This window comes from Heterocephalus glaber, unplaced genomic scaffold, assembly GCF_053883595.1.
Source record: "Heterocephalus glaber isolate CG9 unplaced genomic scaffold, H.glaber_assembly_v1.0 deba00001687, whole genome shotgun sequence".
NCBI classification, from domain to species: domain Eukaryota; kingdom Metazoa; phylum Chordata; class Mammalia; order Rodentia; family Bathyergidae; genus Heterocephalus; species Heterocephalus glaber.
In genome coordinates this window covers 23713915-23737012 of record NW_028258412.1, presented here as the reverse complement: position 1 = coordinate 23737012, position 23098 = coordinate 23713915, and the positions used below count along the sequence as shown (strand labels likewise).

The 23098-nt window shown below is 57.7% G+C and overlaps 1 protein-coding gene and 1 long non-coding RNA gene across 4 annotated transcripts in view; both read left to right on the top strand.

Moving 5' to 3' along the window:
* The first annotated feature begins 10504 nt into the window (after positions 1–10504).
* Positions 10505–12451, top strand: LOC106009316 (uncharacterized). The gene is made up of 2 exons (XR_015446177.1): positions 10505–11771; positions 11934–12451. It is a non-coding gene; the product is annotated as an uncharacterized LOC106009316 (long non-coding RNA).
* A 1191-nt stretch (positions 12452–13642) lies between these two features.
* The window catches only part of Scarb1 (scavenger receptor class B member 1), a 39831-nt gene continuing 30375 nt past the window's right edge, over positions 13643–23098 (top strand). For all 3 annotated transcript variants that reach the window (XM_004843975.3, XM_004843974.3, XM_021257653.2), the window contains exon 1: positions 13643–13969. In XM_004843975.3, the coding sequence (XP_004844032.1) occupies positions 13844–13969 (126 nt within the window). In that variant the 5' untranslated portion in view covers positions 13643–13843. The remainder of the gene's footprint in view (positions 13970–23098) is intronic.

Here is a 23098-nt window from a genome sequence, read left to right as displayed (position 1 = left end):
CTTTACTGCTGCAGGGGTTCCATGGGAACAGGAGTGGGGTCTTGCTGTTCACAGCTGTAGCCAGCTCTGCAAGCTGCATCTCGGCCAAGGGCCAACAGTGCAGATCTCAGGGGCTCAGCCCAGCCCTGCGGAATCAGCCCTCCGTCCTAGCTGTATGCATATGACTTCATTCAGCATGGGAGGAGGAAAGCTCCCCTTTCCAATAGCAACCAGAATTATGAAATACTTAGCAGCAAAACTTCCCGGAAAACGTGGGATGCAGCTGGGCACATCTTGGGGATGTAGCATGGTGGTGCAGGCCTGTAATCCCAGCACTCGGGAGGCTGAGACAGGAAGATCACCACAGGTTCAAGGCCAGCTTGAACTACATAATGAGAACTTATCCCCAAAAAAAACAAAGCAAACAAAACAAAACAACCAGAAAAGAAAAAAGAAAAAAAGGAAAAAGAAGAAGAAAGAAAGGAAGGAAGGGAGGAAGGAAAGAAGGAAGAAGGAATACCCAAAGATCGGGCCACCCACGCCGGCTGAGCCAGCCATGGCGGGGCCCCCAGGGTCCCGAGCCCGCCAGAGCACACGGATGGGACACGGATGGGACATGGATGGGACACGGAGGCGCCGTGTGCTCACAGGGGGAGGGCAGCTGGGCCCTGGGCTCTGGGGACAAAGGGCACACAGAGTGGCTGGAGGTGGCAGAAATGCTTCTTTCAGTCTGGTGGCCAGAACTGGAGACGCGGGTGTGGGCAGGGCCTTCTCCTCGTCCTTGGAAGGCCCTGGGGGACCATCCTGCCCTGCTGGCTCCCCGGTGACAGGGCCGCGCAGCTCCATGCTCTTCTCCCCGGGCTCGGGGCCCTCGCATCCCACCTGTGGGACAAAATTTGCCTGTTTTTTTTCCTTCAGTCTGTGCCTCACTATGTAGCCCAGGCTGGCCTCCAACTCAAAGCAATCCTCCTGCCTCAGCCTCCCCAGTGCTGGGATTGAAGCAGGACTTAAAGAAAAACAAGGCCTTGTGTGAGAAAAGCCCATCAGTCAAGATCCAACAAGGTGATACTGTGTTTTTTGACCTTGATGGAATTGTGGGATTTGAGTTTGTAACCAGGAATCCTGAATATTCCAAGAGCTTATTAGAACATTTACAAAATGATGTGTGAAGAAGGCAGCCTGAGAAATGGGCATACAGTTTTAGCCTCCCATCATTACAGCGATCCATGTCATGTATCACTTGATACAGCAATTTCTGTTTCTACCTTATTGGATCTGACACTGCAAGTTCTTGCTCTTCCCCAAAGCCAAAATGACCATGAAAGGTGAACATTTTCAATAGATTCAGATTTCAAGGTAGCCAACAGCATAAGTAAAGACACAAAAGAGAACTGCTTCAGGGTCTCACTGAATTACCCAGGCTGGGCTCCAAGGCATTAAGCAGCCATATAAACTAAAAAGTCTGCTATTCCAATATCAAAGACTGGAATCACCAAATAATTGTCAAATTCTTTTGTCACCCCAGATATGCTTGACCTGTATAAGGAATTTTATTTTTTTGGTACGGGGGATTAAACTCAGGACCATGTGCTTGCGAGCCTCTAAGGAGTTTAAAGCCCTGAGGACAGGCAGGTCAATGAAAAGGTGGGAGCAGGGCTCCTGGCCTTTGTCTCACTCTCCAGCACCCCAAAAGCCCTGCCAGATTGAAATTTCTCATATTTGGCTCTTTCTACCATTCTCAAGGAGATGGTGGTTTCCAAGCAAAACTAGCCATGTTTTTAAATGAATAAATTCCACATGAACTCTAAAAAAAGAAAGAAAGAAAAAAAAGAAAAGCAAGGCCTTCCCAGCCATGGACAGCCCCTCCCCCCTCGGGTCACCACCCTGCCCCGTAGCTGTAACTCCTTGTTCTGGTACAGATAAAATTGACAACTGTGTCCTGTAAACAAGGCTTATGATGCCCAGCTCCCAAGCTACTCAGAAGCCACTGTCTTCTTTCAAGGCTAAGACACAAAACTGCCTGTCCTTTTCCTGTTGCCCTAAACTCGAACCCCCTTCGACCAAACGAATAAAAACCGGAGCTTCTTTCTGTTCTCTCCCTTTGGACAGGGCTCGGTGGGGCTGGAGTCCATAAAACCTGAAGTGACTCCTCCCGAGCGCCCTTGGGCTCTCCTGTCTCTTGGAAGTGGACAGCAGGGCCACAGGTGTGCGCCACCACAGCCACCCGAGCCAGATTCCCCTCTGCTGAGAAGCCCGGGCTGTGGGCGGCCTCCTCAGCCTGCGTCTGCTGGGCCGGGCCCAGACGTGGACCAGCCCCTCGCTGGAGGAGGGATGCAGCTCTGCCCTACGAGGTCAGCAACCAGAAGGTTCGGACCCAGCAGAGCAGGGGCAGGGGGGCCGGGGGGCCGGGAGCCCAGCGGGCTGGCGGGGAGCGGAGCGGGCCTGGGCCGCACAGCTGGTCGGCTCCCTGGGCGGGCGCTGTGGCCGGGTCTCCGGAAGCCAGGGGGCGGAGGACGCTTCACCCCAAATTCAGGCTGTGCGCCACCCCAGCCTAAGCTGCAGCCTAACCCACTCTCACCCTGCGACCCCGGAGACCCCGGAGGCCCCAAGGATGGGACACAGCGTGAGCCCTGTCCCTGCCTCGCCCCCTGCGTCCCTCCGGGGGTGGCAGCGCTGGCTTCGAGCTGTGACAAAGGACATTACTTCAGATGGCCGCTCAGGGCGGCCTCTCTCGGGTGACTCCGGTGCCCACCTTGATGACCCGCCATGGAGACCGGGGCACTTTGGAGAGCACAGAGGCCCCGAGAGTCCCCGAGAAGTGGGCAGGAGAGGAGGGGCGGCCCGGGCAGGCTGTGGGAGCCAGCAGAGTCCCAGCAGGAGCAACTCCATCTGGGTGCTTTGACAAAGGTCTGCAGAGTCCTCCGGGAGAGGCGGATCCCTTCCCGGAGTGTTTACACGGTGTCGGTGTCATTAAGGCTCTTGGTGACAGGAAAGCAGTGCTCCCCAGCCCCCGGTCCCAGCCAGCATGGTCCAGAAAGGGGTCCATGCCAGGGCCCTGACACCCGTTGCCCTGCCCAGTGTGCCTGGGAAGCTGTCCCTGTCGACTTTGGCTGGGGATGGTGGCGCACACCTGTAATCCCAGCACTGGGGAGGCTGAGGCAGGAGGATCACCATGAGTTCGAGGCCAGCCTGGGCTCCATAGTGAGGCCCTGTGTCAAAACCAAACCAAAACAAACCAAAGAAGGCACCTTTGGAACAGGTTCCACTGTGGGTTCCAGGCACCCCTGGAGCACCTGCCTGGACAGGTGCCCAGAGCAGGGTCCCCTCAGGAGAGGCGTGGGCATGGCGGCTCTGCCTGCCCTGCTCCTGCAGGGTGCCCCGCACTGCCCTTCCGCTCTGAGCGCCCAGGGTCCCAGCAGAGGAGCCCGGTGCTGGTAACACGGTCCCCAGGTAGGAGGAAGGATGGAATCTGTGCGGCAGGAAATAGCGAAGCAGACTGACTCGGGCTGGAGCGTGGAAATGTGGCTTTCATCTGAGAAGTCCGTGTGGGGCCCACGCCGGCTCCAGAGGGGAAGTGGGGCTCATGAGTTAGACCTGCAGCCGGGACACTGGCTCGGACTCCCAACACAGCAGCGCTCAGAAACTCTGGCCTGGAAACAAAAGTCCAAAGTAACAAGGTGTCCAGTGAGAGAAACCCTGCCTGTGGGGCTTCTGTGTACTTCTCCATACTTTCTTGAAAGTGCTGCCAAAGTCAGGCCACTGTTAGACCCACAGTTCTGCTGCTTGAGCCGGTCAAGCTCGTACCACAGGGCCTTTGCACATGGCAGGCTTGCGGCTGGACTGTCCCCTCTACCCTCCCCTGGTTGGCTCCTCCCCAGTCAGCTCTGTCCTCAAATATCACCTTCCCAGAGAAGCCCCACCCTCCCCCACTCTCAAATTACTCTGATCGTGTTTATTTTTCAGTATTTGATGTTATTTTTGGTTCTCTGTATCTGCACATTTCACAACTGTGGCTCAAAAATGTTTTTTACAAAAGGTACATATGTGGGCCGGGGATTTAGCTCAGTGGTTCCGCTGCCTGACTTGCAAGCGCAAAGACCTGAGTTCAATTCCCAGTACCAAAAAAAAAAAGGGGGGACATTTGTATTGAGCATGTATGTGCAGGGTTTTTTTCTTGTCAGAATTCCCTAAGCAATGTGGTAGAAGAATTATTTGCTTAGCATTTACTTTGCGTTGGGTATCATAAATCACCTAGAGATGATTTAAAGTGTACGGGAGGATGTATGTTGATCAGATGCAAATGTGGTGTCATTTCCTGTGTATCTGAAATTATTCTGCTGAGAACAGAGTTTAGACCCGTGGTAGCTCATGTGCTTAGCATGTGCCGGGTCCCGGTTTCAATTCCTGGCACGAAACAAAAGCAGAATTTTTTTTAAAAATTATGTTTGCTGGCTGGTGATTTCGCTGGGTGCCTGTACCCAGCCCCAGAATGCACTTCCTCGAGCCAGAGCCCAGAGTTCCTGTCCACAGGCTCAGAGGCACTCAATGAGCACTCCGGTGCCCGGAGGGACAGGTCAATAAAGCTTTGGGCTAGGGCCGGGGTTGTGGGCTTGGATCTGTTTTCAGATGCTTCTGGCTGGAGGCCCAGGAGCACCAATGCCGAGGTTGGACAAAGGAGACATTTATTAGTTCCACAAACCAGGAGGTCCTGGGATGGGGGGCTCCCGGGGCCTCAGTTCCAGGCCCCAGTTTCCTGCTTCCTGCTGGGTACATGGTGGTCTGGCACCCAGAGAAGAAAGGAAGCCGCTGCCTTGTGTCCCTTTATATTAGCAGGAAAATTTCCCAGAATTCCTCCTGCACATACTCCTATATGTTATTGGGCAGCATTTGGTCACATGTCCAGCCCTCAGCCAATCACACTGAGAGGAATGGTGTTCCCAACACTGGTTTAGAACCAACAGGAGTGTCTCTTTTCTCCTTTCTCTTTTTCCCTGTGGTACTGGGGATAGAAGCTTGGGCCTTCACAGGTTGAGCTTGTACTTTTAATCCTCCTGACTCAGCCTCTCAGAGTGCTGGGATTACAAGCTTGTACCCCATGCCTGGCTAGAATTTCCTTCTGCTGGGTTAGAGGTCCCTTTTCAAAGCATCTCTGACTGCTGGGAGAAAAGTAGATAGATCCTCTGCCTTCAAGAGAAAAGAGGAGAGGAGGGAATGAATTTTGGGAAAGTAACTGACGGTGTCTGTCATCATGCATGTTTATTTTTTTAATCTAAAATTGGTTTTTTTGTTTGTTTTTGGTACCGGGAATCAAACTCGGGACCTTGTGCTTTTGAGGCAGGAGCTGGAACCACTGAGCTAAATCCCCAGCCCTAAAATTGTTTTTGAGACAGGGTCTCGAGATGTAGTCCAGGCTGGCTTTGAACCCAGAGCCATCCTCCTGCCTCAGCCTCCCAAATGCTGGGATCACGGGCGTGTGCACCACCATGCCCAGTCACACATGTTTATTTTTAAACTGTAATTCTTGAGAAAACCCCTTAAGGTATTGTTTGTTCCCATCAGCAAATATCTAATATTTAGCTACTGAGTAGATAATTTTTAACACCCCCTTCTAAATAATAATTTTCAGTAATAAATAATTATGATTATTGGTAATCAACATTTGGTTAATTCCTTCTTTAGTGTTTAAATGAAAAGAAGGATACAGGGCCAGGGATTTAGCTCAGTGGTTTCGCCACCTGCTGTGCAAGCGCAAGGCCCCGAGTTCGATCCCCGGTACCAAAAGAGACAAATAAAAAAACCCCACAAAACTTTAACGTGATCTCGAAAAGAAGAATACATTTCTGTTTTAAAGATATTTACTTGGCCAGGCATGGTGCTGCACATCTGTGATCCCACCTCCCAGGAGGCTGAGTGAGTTCAAGGCCAGCCTGGACTACATAGTGAGACCCTGTCTCAAAAACAAACAAACAAACAAACAAACAAACAAAAGACATTTACTTAAATTCAATGAAATGCGCTTTCCTGTGTGCACGCGTGCAGGGCGGCTGCGCCTGTGTGGGAACATCGCAGTTGTTGGAAGGCTGGTGAGACGCTGTGCTGACTGAAGGCAAAGTGCACATCGCAGGGACGTGGTGGTACTGCCACACTCTCTCCCCGCTGCGCCAGGTTAGCAAAAAGCGGCTCAGGCTTCTGCGGCTGCTGCGAGTCCATCTTGGGCACTCAGCTGTGCCATCTTGAGGAACACGCACACCCAAATGCCAGGGACACTCACTGGAGGCCCAGGGTGCCTCAAACTTGACACCCTCCTGCTCCAGCCTCCCACAGTGCTGGGGTGGCAGGCGGCCACCATCATGGCCAGCCCCAATAAAACTTTATTTATGACAACAGGCTGGGGACCAGCTTGGCCTGCTGAGGAAGTCCCCTGAGTCTGGCTGTAGAACTGAGACCAGTGTGAGGCACTGTTTGGGGCACAGTTTGTTGCTGAGGGCAGGAAGCGCAGTCTCCTTGTGTAACCATGACTACCGTCCATCCCAGAACTCCTCACCTTCCAAATATGAACCCCAGGACCTTTAGACCCCAATTCCCCTGCCTCTGGGTCCCACCCACCTGCCCTATCTCCACGTGTCTGACTCCAGGGACCTCATGCAAATGGAGTCACACAGTATTTATCCTTCTGTGACTTGCTTATCTCACTGAGCACAATGTCTTCTGGGTCCATCCATGTTGTAACAGGTGTGGGAACTTCCTTCCTCTTCTGGGCTGTATAATATTCCCCTGCCCAGAGTCCCTGGGCTGCCTCTGCCTTGGGCCCTTACTAAGCAGGGACACAAACATCTGTTTCTGCCCTTCTTCTTGGTTCTTTGTGCCCCATACCCAGAAGTAGATTGTTGTGTTCTGTGCTCATTCCAATTTAAGGTTTTGAGAGCCACTACCTGGCTGCCACTGCACCCGCACCATCTTGTGTCCCATCAGCAAAGCCCGACTTCATGCTCCTCCTGTCCTCCCAGGTTCCTGTCTCTTCCTGTTTCTCAGCTGTTGTCCCAGGGCGTGGACAGCCAGATTACCTGGTGGCTTTGCTTTGCGTCTCCCTGCAGATAAGGGACAAGTCCCTCCACACTGTCCTCTCCCACGTGTGCCCTCCAGGCAGGCCGAGGAGGCTTGCGGCAGCGAGGAGGTGGCCCCTGCCTCGGGTGTCACCCTCCCAGCTACGAAGCAGGAAGCAGGGTAACCGAACCCTGGTCCTGGGGAGATGGCTCGGTCAGACGCATCTGAGGCCCTGCGTGGCCAGGCAGGGGGGTTAGTGCTCCGTGGGCCCCACAGGTGGGCAGGGATGGGGCCTCTTCTCCCGTAGGCCTCGAGAGCCCGGCCCCGGGGGGTTTGAGGTCCTCTGGGCCCTGCCCACCTCCCCGTTGTAGCTCACACCCCTCAATGCGCCCATCCTGCCCTCTGCCTGCCATCTTCCCTCTGCCTTATTGTCTTTAACTTTTTTGGTTTTTTTAAGCCAGGGCCTCACTCTGAAGTTCAGGTGGCCTGGAACTCACTATATAACCCAGACTGGTCTTGATCTCCCAGAGAGCCTCCTGCCTCAGCCTCCTGAGTGCTAGGATTACAAGGTAAATGCACACTGGCAGCTCTCTGAGCCCACACAGTGGACATCAGCCCTGTTTTACCTCCAGACCCGCCCACCACCATTCCCCGGTCCCCTCAAGCCTCCTAGGAGCTGGGCCTGTCTTCCCTGCATCCATGCAGGAAGCAGATGTGTGCGTAGACCCGAAGGTGTGAAGATGGTCATCAGAGGGTCACCGCGGTGCAGGAACAAAGCAGGGTGGGAGTGGGGGCTCCGGGTGGGAGGAGGCGCGGGGGATGTGGGCTTGGGGACCTGGGGTCCAGACTGGGCTCCCACAGGACCTGGGGGTTCGGTTTCCTGTAGCCACGCTGCCAGAGGTGGGCAGGGCTGCGCCCCTTCTCGGGGGCCCTGGAGGAGGCTCCAGCCCGAGGGTCAGGCGGCAGCTTTGGTCCCCGCCTCTTCCTCCTCCTCTTCTTCCTTCCCGTATTGGGGACCGAATCAGGGCGGTGCACCCCTGAGCCAGCCCAGCGCTGGTTATTTTATTCTGAGGCAGGGTCCTGACGAAGTTGCCAGGCTGGCTTCCAAGGTTTGATCCTCCTGCCTCAGCCTCCAGAGTAGCTGGGGTGACGGGTGTGTGCCACCACGCCTGGCTCACTTCTGCCACATTTCTTGGCTGAAGCAGGTCACAAGCAATCAGGCAAGCTTCCGGGGGACAGCAGACGCTTGGTGGCAAGGACACAAAGGTGTGCGGCGCCTTTCATCTACTGCACAGGGCAGAGTGGGGAGGAAGGCTCACGCTCCCGGCCCCTTCCTCAGCTCCTTCTCCATTTTCCTGTGGTGCCATTGTCTCTGCTTTCAAAACCATGAGCTCCAAGGGTGCCAGGATCATGTCTGCTTTGTCACCATGGGTCCCTGCTGCTGGTGCTATGTCTGGCATAGGGCGGGGCCCTGAAATCTTGTCGAGTGCCTGAGCCTCTCCTGACAGGACCCACGTCAGTCAGCTGTACATCACGGTGACCAAGTGCCCCGGAAAGTCAGCTTGAAGGAGGGAAGGGTGATTTTGGCTCACAGCTTCAGAGGGTGCAGTCCACGGCAGGGTGCTTCAGGGGCGGAAGATGGTGGCAGAAGGGCCTGGCCAGGGGAGTTGCTCGTAGCCTTGGCCGGGAGGGAGGGCATGGTGGACGGTGTAACCTAACATTCGGGAGGCTGGGTGGGAGGATTGTGAGTTTGGGGCCAGCCCAGGGAACTTAGTGAGACCCTCTCTCAAAATAAAAAGGGTCCAGGGCCCGGGGAAGTAGCTCAGTGGTATCGCCGTCTGCCTCGCAAGGGCGAGGACTGGAGTTTGATCCCCGGTACCAAAAAAAATAAAATAAAATAAAAAAATTAAAAGGGTTCAACCCCCATTACTGAAAAGACAGAAAGGAAACACAACAGTAGAGGAAACTCTCACACACGCATTCTTTTCATGGCCTGGTCCTTCTTCCCTTGTTTCTTTCTTTTTCTTCTTTTTGTGTTAGTGGGGGTTGAACCCAGGAGTGCTCTACCACTGAGCCATATCCCAGCCCTGCCCTTTTTATTTTTTATTTGGAAACTTCCCGGGCTGGCCTCAAACCTGCCACCCTCCTGCCTCAGCCTCCCGAGTGCTGCTGTACTCCCAGCCCAGAAGCCATACTTGCATCTGTGTTTTGTTTTGTTCTTGTGGTGCTGGGGATGGAACCCAGGGCCTCGCCCATGCTAGGCGAGCCTTCTCCTACTGAGCTACATCCCTAGCCTCGGTTTCCCCACTCCCAAGTCAGCTGGGACAGAGGGGACCCACCTGTCCTGCTCACATTCTGCCTGCAGCCCTGAAGGTAGTGAGTGCGCGGGCAGTGCCGCTCACAGACGGGTGAGTGTGCACCTGGGCATGTCCACAGCAGGGCAGGTGCAGCTCCACTCCGCAGCTGGCCAGGTCCGCCCCGGGCTGGGACCTTTGTCCTGGCCGTGCCCAGCGGTGATAGCACAGGTCCTGGGGCGGGCAAAGGTCTGCTTCGACTGCCAGCCCCGGGGACGGGGACCCTTCTGCAGGTGCCCATGGGCAGCAGCGAGTGATGCAGGCCGGCGACAGTGAGGGACTCAGGCCCTCCAGGGTTTTAGTCCATCGGGGCTCCCTTGACAGAGGGGCAGAGACATTCAGCCCCCAGCACAGGGCAATGGCCCAAGTGGGGCAGGTCCAGGGGCAGAGCCCGAGTCCTGGAGGGGAAACCAGCAGCTTGCTGGTCACCTGTGTCCATGCGGGACCTGAGTATTTAATCACAGGTCACCCTGCACCTCCTGCCCCAGGGCCTTTGCACCAGCTGCACCACTGCCTAGAACGCTCCTCCTGCGGAGGAGTCACCTCAGAGAGGCTGTCCCCAACCATCCCACTGCCCCTGGTGGCCCTGACTGTCTTCATTCTTCTCCTTGAAGAAGCAGGCGTCACCCGGTAACAGCACCATCTAACAGAGACCTAACGAGAGACCACACGTGCAACTAACTCTGCATGGCTGGGATGGGCCCCAGGGCCTTTGTACCTGCTGGACAAACGCTCTACCCCAGAGCCTCTGCCCCAGCCCTGCATATGCAATTTAACTGTCAGCAGCCACGTTTTGCAAAACAAAAAGAAAAACAAAACAAACAAATCCGGTGAAATGAATTGTAAGTCTTTTAAAAACCGCACAGGACCAAATGCTGCCATCCCAACATGGGTGGGTGTAGGAGACGGAGAGTGTTTGCCGGTCTTCCTTCCATCCAGGTCTTTGCGGTGTAGGAGCCCCGGGCGTCTGGTGCGCCCGGGCCCTGCCGCACGCGGCTCTCGCGGGACTCGGGTGGCGAGCGTGCTTCTCCCTCACTGTCCTTGCTCGGCCGTGGACGTGGGCGCCCTGGGCAGCGCGGCTCCCGCTCGCCGCCCGCACAGCAGCAGCAGCAGCAGGTGCGCGCCCCCTCCCACCCTCTGGCGCCCTCGGCTGGCGGTCGGCCGCGCGCCTTCCTCCTCTTCCTCGTCCTTCCCCACCCTGCTCTGCCTGGGGCCCAGCGGCCATAGTGTAGCAAGCCGCTGTCTCAAAATAAAACAGAAAGGACCGGGGGCGGCTCTGGGGGCTCCACGCAGGGTGACTGCCTGGGGCGCACAAGGCCCTGGGCTCGGTGCCCGGCATCCCGGCCCTGAGAAAGGCAGACAGCGACAGGGCAGGGGCGGAAAGTCCGGCCCCACGCCTGCTGGGGACAAGGGTGGGGGGGATGGGGCGCGGGGTGGGGGTGGGGGGTACAAAGGCCCCGGGGCAGAGCAGGAGCAGGTCAGAGGTTTCCTAGGAAATGGGAGACTGTGGGAAGAGGGGAAGAAAATAAAGAAAAGAACTTTTATTGAGATGTAATTTGCATATAGTAAATTCCGGCATTCTAATTATTTATTTATTTATTCATTGGTAGTGGGGATCGAACTGGGGACCTTGCGCTTGCGAGGCATCACTGAGCTAAATCCCCAGTCCTATTTATTTATTGTTGTAGGTGTTTGTTTTCTGCTCGTTTTTTTGAGACAGGGTCTCACTATGCAGTTCAGGCTGGCCTCGAACTCAGGGGACTCCCCCTGCCTCAGCCTCCTGAGCGCTGGGATCACAGGCTGTCCACCCCACGCCAGGCTGGACAGCTCAGTGGCTTTAGTACACACCGAGCCGTCTGCCCACCACCACAATCGATGTGAGAAGATTTTCACCTCTCCAGGGAAGGAGCTGCACACCCCGGAGGAGCCTGTCACCCTCACCCTCCCCGGCCTGGCCACCAGGGGTCGATTTCTGTCCCCTCGTCGTGCCTGTCCCCGACTCCTCAGAGAAACGGACCCCCCAGCAGGTGGCCCTGCATCCACCTGTGACACCAGCGATGTCCACCAGGCCCACGTCCGCCTCCCTCGCTGGCCCGAGACACAGCCGCTGTGCACCATGGGGCCGCGTGGATGGGCTGTGTTCCGCGTCTACCCCCAGCCGGGAGCCAAGTGGGTTTTGTGCAGAGACAATCTGGGGGCAATTTGATGAGCATGCGCTGTAAGTATTTGTATACACAGTTTTTTCTTTGGAGATAGAACCCAGGCCCTTTTATTAAGCTACATCCCCAGCCCTTTTTTATTTTTTATTTTCAGATAAATTCTTGCTAATTTGCCCAGGCTGGGCTTGAACTTGCAACCCTCCTGCCTCAGCTTCCCGGAGTGCTGAGATTACAGGTGTGCACTACCACACCTTGCCATTACTATTATTATTTTTTCAGTCCTGGGGATGGTATCCAGGGCCTTGAGTATGCTGCTCCAGTGCTCTACTGCTGAGCTACATCCCAGCTTTTTAATTTAATTTAATTTAATTTTTTATTTTATTTTATTTTGACACAGGATCTCACTAAGTTGTCCAGGCTGACTTCAAACTTGCAATCCTCCTGCCTCAGCCTCCCGAGCAGCCATCCTCCGAGCTGGTTTTCGCAGGACCCTCGACCCCTAGTGTGGTCACTCTGTCCCTTCTCCTGTGGCCGCCTCTCAAGACTTCTCTGGGTGACGGCACCCGTATCTCCCTCCCTCGGCCGCTGTCCCCACCAAGGTCCCGAGGCTGGCCACGTGCGTCCAACCCCCTTTCATCTCTGCCCTCGCGCTTGTCAGGCACCCACGTGGCATTGGCACTGTGGCCCTGGGCCCGGCCTTGGGCTCTCTGAGGTCAACACCACGCACATCTGGACCTTGAGGACAAGTGGCCCGGGTAAGATGGCCAGGGCAAGCTGGGGCCAAAGGAGGGGGTGGCGTCAGGCCCAGGCCGGCCAAGGCCTCAGCAAAGTGACTCCCCCTTTCCAAGGACCGCCAACATCACTAGGACCACAGCAATCCCTAGTGCAAGGAATCAATAAATGTGTATTAATTCAGGAGTTGCTACCTGATGCCTAATGCATGAATTCGCTAACTGATGACTTCAAGCATTCACCGAGTACCCGCCTGGTTGTGAGAGAGGAGAGACCAGCGTCTCCCTCCAGGAACCTGCAGACAGAGTGGGTGACTTGCCATCGAGAGGGCTGGAGCTCAAGTGTACAGCAGACTAAACACTGAAGGATTTTTCTGAGGAGTGGGCTTTGGGCTGAGACCCGGGAGAGAAGGAGTCAGCCACAGTGGGACCTAGGGTGAGAGTATTTTAGAAGTGAGAACAGCAAGTGCAAAGGCCCTGGGGCAAGAGAAAGCTGGGGCTGTCTCAGGAGCAGAGAGAAAGTGAGGATGAAAAAAAAAAAAAATAAAAATAAAAATAAATAAATAAAAAAGCGAGGACACTGGGGTGGAGGGGGAGAGGGGCCTTGGATGGCAGCAGGGGCAGCCACACGATCCAGAAGCTGCCACCAAGGGGTTCAGTCCTTACCACAGCCCTGGGGACATCGGCACGAAGACTGGAGTCTCAGGAAGGCCCTGGACTCGGGCGGGAGACCAGAGGTCGGATTCCCTGGAAGCTGACTCTGCTGACACCCTGGGCCCAGCCACGGGAAGTCAGGGGTTGGCCAGGCCTCCGCGCTGGACTGCAGGTTCGAGCCCAGGCTGGGCAGCTGAGCAACTCAGGGAGATCCTGTCTTAGAAAAAAAAAGCTGGTGTGCAGCGCAGCGCAAAGGCGCGGGGTTAGAACCACGCCGGGTGGTGCCGGGTGATAAAGCTGAGGCCCGGAGGGCTCTCGGATAAGGCGCCCCGCTGGGCGAGTGGGCCGTGGGGGCGAGGCAGCAGTGATCTGCTCCCGGGCGAGGCCGGCATGGAGGGCGTGGGCACGGGGGTGGGGGGGAGGTGGAGACCCGGTCCAGGCTTTGGGGTCCGGCTGAGCTAGCCAAGGCCTCCTTGGTGTGAGCAACGAGGGCAGTTGGTCCCGGGGCGGCTCCCGCCCAAACCGGCAGGGGCGTGGCCGGGGCCTGACATGCCTCCACCCTTCGCCAACCCGCACCAACCCCCACGCCCACCCTCTCCTCGCCACGCCCCAGTCAGACCGTTGCCCCGCCCGCTGGTCCTTTCCCCGCCCCCGTCGGCCCTTCGCCCCACCCTGTCCCCCTGCCCCCGCCCCGTCCCCTCTCCCCGCCCAGCGAACCTCCGCGCCCCTGGCGCCCGGGGGGCGGCGCGCGGCGCGGGCATGGCGCATAAAGCCGCCGGGCACCTGCCGGGCTGCTCCTCCGCGCTCTGCCGACCCGGGCCCGCCGTGCCACCGCGGCCGGCCTCCCCGGAGTCCGCGCCTGTGTTGCCGGTGTCGCCGTCCCCCCGGGCGCCGAGCCCCGGCAGCTCCCGGGCTCGCAGACATGGGCGGCCGGTCCCGAGCGCGCTGGGCGGCCGCGGCGCTGGGCATCACCGGGCTGCTGTGCGCGGCGCTGGGCGCCGTGATGATCGTCGTGCTGCCCTCTTTCATCCGGCAGCAGGTCGCCAAGGTGGGTCTGGCCGGGACAGGGGCGCGCCGCGGCTCCTGTCCCCGGGGGCCCGGCTGGGCGGGTGGGCGCGCAGGACCCGTGAGGACTGCGCGGGTCCCCTGCACCCCGGGGCAGTGCCTGGTGGGATTGGGGCTCCGTTCAGCTTGTGTCCCGTGCGCCCGTCAGGCAGGGGTGCTTCTGGCCGTCCCGTGGATGCCTCCCCAGAGCGGGGCCAGCAGGGACCCTCGCAGCCATGGTCTCCCCGGTCGGCTCCCAGGCAGCTAGCTGCCTGCAGTGCACCGCCTCTCGGCCTCCTGCGCGTAGGCAGGAAGGATAAGCCGCTTTTCTGCCCGACAGGCAGGGGCAGGCACAGCCGGGGCCCCAGAGGGCACAGGGCCTCGGCTGCCTCTGATGCCAGGCAGCCTCACTCACCTCGCCCTTTTAATCGGGCAGACACATTAGGGCCTCCCGGCGAGGTGGCCGACCGGGCCGCCAGACTCTGGCCTCGGTGGGAGAGAAACTGAGGCTCGCCTTAGGGAAGGTCCAGCTAGAGGCAGAGCTGGGGTGGAGATGCGGCTGTTGCCACAAGAGTTGACAACTTTCCCTCTCCCCGTGCTGTTTGCCCTGAGTTTCTTAAGACTGGGGACCCGGCAGGCGCCGATGCCTGGTCCCCCGAGTGAATGAATGCAGGGCGCAGCTGCCCCCGCCTGGCTGCCCCAGTGTCTGTCCGGGTCTCCTCTCCCTCCCTGGGAGAGCCGAGGTCCGAAGCCTGTGTGTGTCAGGGGTGGTCGGGTTAAGACCTGCGATGCCAGGTGGAGGCCGGGGCCGGGGTTGGTGCTCTGGTTCCCCGAGTAGTGGCTTGAGCTTTATCTCTGCTCCAGGACCTCGCTGACCTGTCGTGTGTACACAACGCATGCCCGGCCCGCAGGGCCTGTGGCGGTGGCAGCTCCTGACCGCGTGCAGGGCACTGGGTTTCCTCTCGGGGCTGGAGAGACCGAGAAGCCCACCCGGGCCACCCACTCCCGGGCTGTCACAGGCTGTCTTCCCCGCCGCCCTCGGGTCCCGATGTCACCTGTGGGTGTACGGGGGCTGGAGCACATGGCGCCGGCACCCAGCTTCCCCGGTCCCGGGACCCCTGGAAGCAGCACCGTCTGGGGCTGCCCTGAGCTCTGGGCTGAAGCCCAGGGACGCCCTTTTCACAAATAAGCAAACGGGGATTGGTCCGCGGCTGCGTGGCGTGGGGGCGTGGAAGCAGGAAGATGGGCCCTCTCGCCCTGCCCAGGCCAGCTACTTCTTAGCTGGCCGGGGCCAGGCGCCTTCCCTGCCAGGAGAAAGCGGCCCTGGGGGTGGAGTGGGTGGGAAGCGGTGGGCACTGGCGTTTGCCTTGGCTCCTGGCACTGGGGGCTGCTGAATGGAGGCCTTGTGCTTGGATTATTTTATATGCTTCTTTTGGCTGAAGGAGTTCATTATAAAAGGAGTGAATATCTGCTTGTAAGACATTCAAGTGGAGGAAAAAAGGAAAGTCTCCTGTATTTTATTCCCCTCCTCAGACGTCTTCCCGCCCCGCCCTTTGCATAGATGGTAGAGAGATCACAAATAAATATGCATATGTATAAATTTTTTTGAGGCAGGTCTCACTAAGTTGCTAAATTGTCCAGGCTGGGCTTGAACTTGAAGTCCTCCTGCCTCAGCCTCCCAGAGAGCTGGGATGACAGGCATGCACTACCATGCCCACAACATACCCACACCTCTTTATTTTTTATTTATTTATTTTTGGTACAGGGGATCGAACTCTGGTCCTTGCACTTGCACAACAGGCAGCAAAACCACTGAGCTAAATCCTGGCCCTACATATCTTTATTCTTGCATGGTGCTGGGGATCAGTCCAGGGCCCTGTGCATGCCCCGCACACACTCTACACCCAGCTAGACGTCCAGCCCGGCGTACGCTATATGTATTTCCACAGCCCTTGAGTCTGTGTGTCTTGCAGTTGGCTTTCGGTGCAGTGCCATTGCCCAGGCACTGCTTTGTGAGGCCAAGGCAGTCTGTTATGCATTTGCACCTGCGCTTTGAGGTCCTCCTTGGAGTACTCCAGCACTTCTTTCCCTTTCTGTGTCGACTGTGCACGCGGCAGTGCCTCTGGAGCCCTCCCGGGGAGTGGGCTGGCTGCACCCTCTGGGACCCACATGGTTCCCGCACAGCCCTCCTGTGCCCAGAGCCTGCTGGTACTTTCCCTGGCACCAGTGCCCGACTCACTTCCCCTCTCCCTCCCACCCTCCCTCCCGTGGCTTTGATTTGCATTTCTCAGGTTCCCGTGAAGGGGAGCAGGACATGATTCATTCTGAAACCTATATCAGCGAGAGTTTCTGAGCTTGGGGAGCAGGCAGGCTGTCATCTGCCAGCTGAGTACCACAGGGCAGTGCCTTAGTCTCCATGCTGAGCCTCTTCGGCTCTAAGATGGGGCCAGCCTGCTTTGCCTCCCAGTGGGATTAGAGGTACAAAGGGGATTACAAGGATGTGGAAATGCTCTGTGTGTAGCTTGCTTCTCATCTGATCCAACTACAGCTTTGCGAAACAGGCTGAGGCGGTGGAATCCCTCCTTAATGATGAGGAATCCAGGCTGTGGCAAAGGTCAGTTTCTGAAGGCCACAGTGGTAGCCTCGGCAGGCAGGAATCCCAAGTGCTGAAGCCTTGTCTACCTTTCCATGAGGCGGGGGAAGTCAGCTGGGAGCTCTTCCTCTGGTGGATTTCTAGGCCAAAGTTAGCAAGAAGGAGCTGGGGATGTGTGCTAGATTGGAGAAACATATTGGCAATTGAAAAACACAAAAACTACCAAACAAGAGTTCAATGGGCTCGTAGTAGCACACGTAGAAGTTTAGAAAAGGTGGAAGGGTGTGCACCAGACTGACAAAAGTGGTTTCAAAAGTGATTATGATCAGCGGTGTGGCAAAGGAAACTATTAAAGATAATGCATTATCCATCATTCTCTTATTTTTTATTGTTTATTTATTTTTCTTTCTCTTTTTTTATAAGGTTTTTTGAGACTGGGTTTCAGTCTTATCCAGGCTGGCCTTGAACCCACTGTATAGCCCATGTTGGCCTCAAACTCAGCAATCTTCCTGCCTCAGTCTCCCAAGTGCTGAGATTACAGCATGTGCTAACACACCCAGCCATTTTTCTTTTCTTTTTTTTTTTTGAGACAGTCTTGCTGTGCAGTTTAGGCTGGCCTCAAACTTTTGGTGATTCTCCTGCCTCAGCCTCCTGAGTGCTGGGATTACAGGTGTGCATCACCACACCCAGCCATGACACTTATTTTTAATTTTGTTTTGTTTGGTACCGGGGATCGAACTCGGGTCCTTGCGCTTATGAGGCAGGCGGCGGAACCACTGAGCTAAACCCCCGGCCCTCACTCTATTTTCTTAAACAGAGACTGCATTGCTGTATTATGTGCTTAGTTAAGAAGTAGTTGCACAGGTCTCCCTAAAGGATTAAAGCGAATTAGCCACACACAGAGGCTGGCCGAACGCAGTGAGGGTGTGACTCTTCCCCTTTCCCCTGGGCTGGGGCTGGCCAGGCTCCCACTCAGGGCTGGACTGGGAGCTTCGGGCCTGCACTGTCTGCTCCCCCGTTGCTGTCACCGCTCACTCCGTCCTGCTGTCTCTCGGGTCCCCTGCCTCTGCCTGGAAGGCTGGCCTGCTGTCTCCCGGCTGTGCCTGCTGTGTGCACCACGAACTCGGGTTCTCCCTCGGACCGCTCTGCCGGGCGGGGCTCTGCTTTGGGTCACTGGGGTGCCCCCAGGGCCAGCACGAGGGTGGGCTCAGCGGCCCCAGTGCCTCCCAGGGTCAGAACTTGAGGGGCAGGTTGTCCCTTCTCCTCCTCCCTCCCGGACCTCCTGCCCAGGCAGAGCCACTGTGGACCCTTGGGACCCTGGCCAGCTGTGCCCTGTGTTCTTTGCCAGTCAGTCCCTGGGGGTTGGTGGCAGATAACGGTTCATGGGTGCTTGTTCTGCTGTTTTACATGGTTTACGCATCTCATTTGGAACCTAAATAGCTACTGCTGCCTCTGAGGGAAGCAGATGCACAGAGACCAAAAGCAGTTTCCCCGGGCCACACAGCTCCAAGTGTGGAACCTGGATTTCCACGTAGGGGTGCAACTCCAAAGCTGGCTTCCACACCCCTCGCCTGTGTCCCCTGTCCTCCATGACTCTGACTCCGCTTTGGGAGGCCGGGCAGGGGCCACAGCTCCTGCGTGGCTAGGGGCAGTGGGTGGTGGCGACACCAGGCCTCTCTCCTGTAATCACCCCAGCTGGTGGGGTGTCCCCTGCCTCACTGTGAGAGCCACAGGTTCCAACTGCAGCCGGACAGGTGGAGAGGTGGCCTCTTCCTGTCTGGGGGCCTCATGGCCCTGCGGCTGGAGCCCGGGCTGTCCCTCAGGGTCACCCCTGCCCCCCTGTCACCGTGTTGGCCTTGGGCTGCTTCCCGTGGGACCTGTGGCCTGGGCAGTGGGACACGGTGCACCCTGCTTGTGCCCAGTCCCTCCTCTTTCCTGCTGGTAGCTTCCGGTTCCTCCTGGGGGGCCGCTGCAGGCTGTGGCTATTTTTAGTTTCCCTGAGTGGTTTCTTCTCATTTCCCTCTTTGCTCCTGGTGGATTTGCTTTCTGTGCGTGCTTTCTGTGCACGTGTGCGCATCTGTGTGCATGTGCTGACGGCATACACATGAGTGCCTGCACACCAACACACGCGGTGGTGTGTGGCCACGTGTTGAAGCACACGCAAGCACCCACAGGCACACATGTTGCTTCCTTTGCATGGGTGCACACTCCGTGGGTGCTGTGTGTGCTGATGTAGGCAGGACTTGTCGGGACACAGGTGCACATGTGTCCACACAGGTGACGGTGGGTCCCATGCCACCTGTCCCTTCGGAGGCCACCCGGTGCGAGCTGTGGTCCCCTGCCTGGATCTTCGGGTTCCAAGAAGCACCCTGGCCTCCAGCGCTTCCTGGAACGGGTGGCCCTGGCCATCGTTCTGCGCAGCGACTCCACTGCCTGGAATCTTGGAGCCGGCCTGGGAAGGGAGCCTGTGAGGCGGGAGTGGCTCTCGAGGCCCGGCCTCTGTCCTCTGCTGGGTACCTGGCTCCCCTGAGGACGGCACCTGCTCCAGCACCTCGTGGTGTCCAGGGGCTGCTCGCATGTGCTTGGCAGCAGGGGAGAGCCGGGCCTTGGGCCGCCTTGGCCTCAGGAGCAGAGTACTCAGCAGCCCGAGCTCCACGCAGAGTTGCTTCCCTCCACCAGCTCCTGTGACCCGTCCTCCCCTGACCCCAGCCGTGGCCAGGCCGGGCCGGATCAAAACAACTCGGCCCCAGGGCTTCCCGCAGAGGCCTGGCAGCCAACTCCCACCCCCAGCCTTGGCCTGCGCTGTCCTCACCCCAGGGCTCCCAGTCCTCATTTCCTTCCCTTGCCTGCACCCAGTGTCTCTTCCTGCTGGGCGCAGAGGGACGGGCTCTGTGACCCTTGTTCACTTCCTGGCATTGGAATGAGTTCCTCCCCACCTTGCCTGAAAGCCTCTAGAAGGGCTCTTGGGCCACTTTATTTATTTACCTTTTTATTTTTTGAGACAGAGACTCGCTGTGTAGCCCAGGCTGGCCTTGAACTCACCACGACCCTCCTGCCGCCGCCTCCTGAGTGCTGGGATCATGGCGTGCTCTCCCACCCCGGCTCTTGAGCCACCAGAAGTGCCCATCCTCTTGGTTTTCCTCCCGTCACTGGCGGGCCATTTGGTCCTGTGGGGGCTCTCACTCCCCAACCTCTCACTGTGGGTGTCCTGGGCTCAGCCCGGCCACCGCCCTCTCACACGTGTCACCTGTCCGCCAGCCGGCCGAGTCCCCTCGGTGCCCCTGGGCCCAGACCTTTCCCTGGAAGTCCAGCCTTGAGCTCACCCCAAGTGCACAGCTCCCACTTGCCATAGCCAGCATCCTCCACCCCGCTTGTCCTCGCTGCTCTCCGTGCCTGTCCTGGCCCCGTGTCCTGCAGCTGCCAGGCCAAGGCCTCAGTCTCAACTTCTGCTCATCTCTCCGCCTCCCACACTCAGCCCATTGGGAAGTTTGATGATTGACCACAAACCCATACTGGGCCAGCTGCTGTGCCTGTGCCTGTGGCTACAGCCTCCGCACTCACCCAGCTCTCTTTGTGCAGCCAGAGGGAGCCCATTAGAGCTGTTCCCGGCTTTCGGGGACCCATCCTGTGCCTGGGGGTCACTGCCAGGTTGTCACCCTGGCCTGTCCACCTCCACCATTGGCTTCTCACACCTTTCTGGCCTCAAACCTTCTTTCCCCAGCCTCCTGGCTGCTCCCGGACACATGGGGTTGTGTCCTGCCCCAGGGCCCTTGCACATACAAGACTGCCTCCCTGCTACCTGGGTTCTTAGTCTTGATTCCTCTTAGGTTTCGACTCAGATATAATTTATTTTTATTTTGTGGCTGTGGGCATGGAGCACAGGCCCTGAGCACGCTAACCAAGCGCTCACTACAGAGCCACACCCCAGCCCTCCCTGTAATCTCTCCAAGACTCTTCCAGGCCACCTCCCAGCTCCGGCTGTGGTACAGCCCCTCCCCAGCACCCCTGGAAGAGCCCTGCAGTCTCTGAAACGCCATTCACCTGCTTGAGGCTTCATGAGACAGGGGACTCAAGTGTCTCGTCCGAGGCAGAGACCTGGCCGGGGTGGCCCCAGAGGTGAGGCCGGGAGAAGACCCGGGGAGACCCTGAGGAGCGAGGCCCAGCTCTGGCGCCGGCTCCTCTTGGGGCTGTTGAGGACCTCGAGTCCCTTGCCCCAGGGGGTGCGGGGGAGCCATGTCCCTGGCTGCGCCCACACATGCAGGTCTGGTCCCAGCGCCGTCTCGGCTCCAGTGGCCGCTGTCTCCTTGTCCATGTACTGATGGCTTCGCACTGACCTCTTTCTGGCCCCAGCGTGAGGGCAGATGGCCAGGAGGAAGGGGCTCGGCTTTCCAAGATCTCAGCAGGGCTGGCGGTGGGTGGTGGCAGAGCAGGGAGTGGAGGCTGGCTCTGGGCTGGGAGGGGCGGCAGCCTCAGGCAGGTGTCAGGTTGGGGTGGGGACAGGTGTCCTCCCTGCTCCCTTGAAGCCTTGAGTTGGTTATTTTTGCAGTACCCAGGGGTTTCACACTGAGCAACCTCCCCAGCCCTTTTCTTTTTTAAATTTTGAGACAAGTCCCTAAGTTTCCCAGGCTGGGCTCGGACTTGTGGTCCTCCTGCCTCAGCCTCCCAGAGTGCAGGGATGCCAGGCATGCGCCACCGCTTCCAGCTCTGAGTTCATTAGTTCAAATGGAAGTGTTTAGGTTTCTTCTTCTGTCCTCGACCACAGAAATGATGAGGCTGGAGTCAGGAAACGAAGGTCCTTTCTGATGGGGATTAAAATAAAAGGAAAATAGTCATCCAATGGCTGGGAAAAGGTATGTATGAAATGTCCATCGCTGATTGGCTGGGCTTAGGTTACATGCTCAAGCCTGGACCAATCTCTGTGACTCAAGAAACAGGCTGCTCTGATTGGTCAGGCTTGGGTCATATGCCCATTTGGAGGCAATGGAAAGACGTAGCTCTTCCCCAAGCCACGGGGATGGGATGGGATAGGAATGGAGTGGTTCCCTAGAGGACAAAGGAAGGTTGGTGGCCGAAGGAGGAAGGGTGACAGGCAGCAAGAATGATGATGAGCCCTTTGCCCACTGGTCCCCACTTTGTCTCTTGCTGTCTCACCATTACAGCATTAGAGATTATTTTCTTTGGTGTTATACCCAAAAGGGAGCGGCAGTTTGTCAGCCCATTGGTTCTGTTGGAGTTTCACAGACTCTGACTGTTAGATTACTCGGTTCCATGCTTTGCCTTTCCTTTTGCGGGGGCACCAGAGCCTGGGGGAAGCAGGGGTCCCACAGCCCCAGTTAGCACTGACCTGGCAGGGCAGAGGAAGAGCCCCGGTATGGTGCCCTTTGTCACCCTGCTGGCTGCCGCTGTGGGCGTGCCGCTGGTGTTGTGGCCTTGTGAGCTTCGAGGTGTGGAGCGCAGGGCCGGGGCTCACTGGTAGGGTCACCCAGGAGCTCGGGTCCCGGCCTTGCCTTGGGTGGGTGCCCATGCCCATGCCCTCCCCTCTGTGAAGCGGGAAACCGGCTGCCCTGGCCGGGACTCCTCAGGACAGCAGGTGGGCAGCGTCGCAGGCCACCGTCTGGACACAGACCCTACGGGGCCCCGCCTGTCTGTCTCTGCTCCTGCACCCAGCGGGCGGTGGCCTGGGCCAGCTGGGGCTGTTGTGCTCGGATCCCGGGCCCACCTGGCCTCAGGTGGCACCGTCACCCTGCTTCTCCCGGGCTGACAGCCAGAGCTTGGGATTTGCTGCCATGTGGCTTCCCAGCATCCCCGCACCACCTGCACTCCCTCCCTCCGGCTTCGCACTCTCACCTGGAGACAGGATCTCTTCGGGTTGTGAAATACGACACGAGCGTAGGAAAGCGCGTGAGACACACAGTGAATGAGCAGCTAGAACACGCAGTGCCGCTCCCTGGGGGCAGCCCCAGAAGCCCCTGTGGAGGAGACTGTCGTGCCTGCTGGGCTTGCTTTCTACAGCCTCAGGCCTGTGTCCACCCCTGGCCTGGCACGGCTGCTCTGAGTTCGAATTTATATGAGTGGAGCCACACTGTGTGCTTTTCTTCTGTGTTATTGATCTGTATTTTTTGGGGGGTTACCGGGGATCGAACTCGGGTCCTTGTGCTTGCGAGGCAGGCGGCGAAACCACTGAGCTACATCCCCGGCCCTATTGAGCTGGTTTTGGTTTTAGGGGTCCCAAGGGTGGAACCCGGCCGTCTTCACACTGAGCTCCATCCCCAGCGCTGAGTCGCTCAGTCGCCTGGGTTGGGATCCAGCATGTGCTCCTCCCACCTCGGCCTCCCAGGGTGCATCTCCACGTCTGGCTTTGAGTTCTGAGCTCTTCCCTCCAAGTCAGACCGAGGAGCTGGTCACGGCCCAGATGTCTTCGGCTTTGCCTGGGGCAGAGACTCTTCTCTAGGAGGACGGCGTGGCTTTCTCCATAGTGTTCACTTTTTGTTCCCTGGCTCATTGAGGTGAGAGCTGCACACGTATGGTTGCCCACAGTGA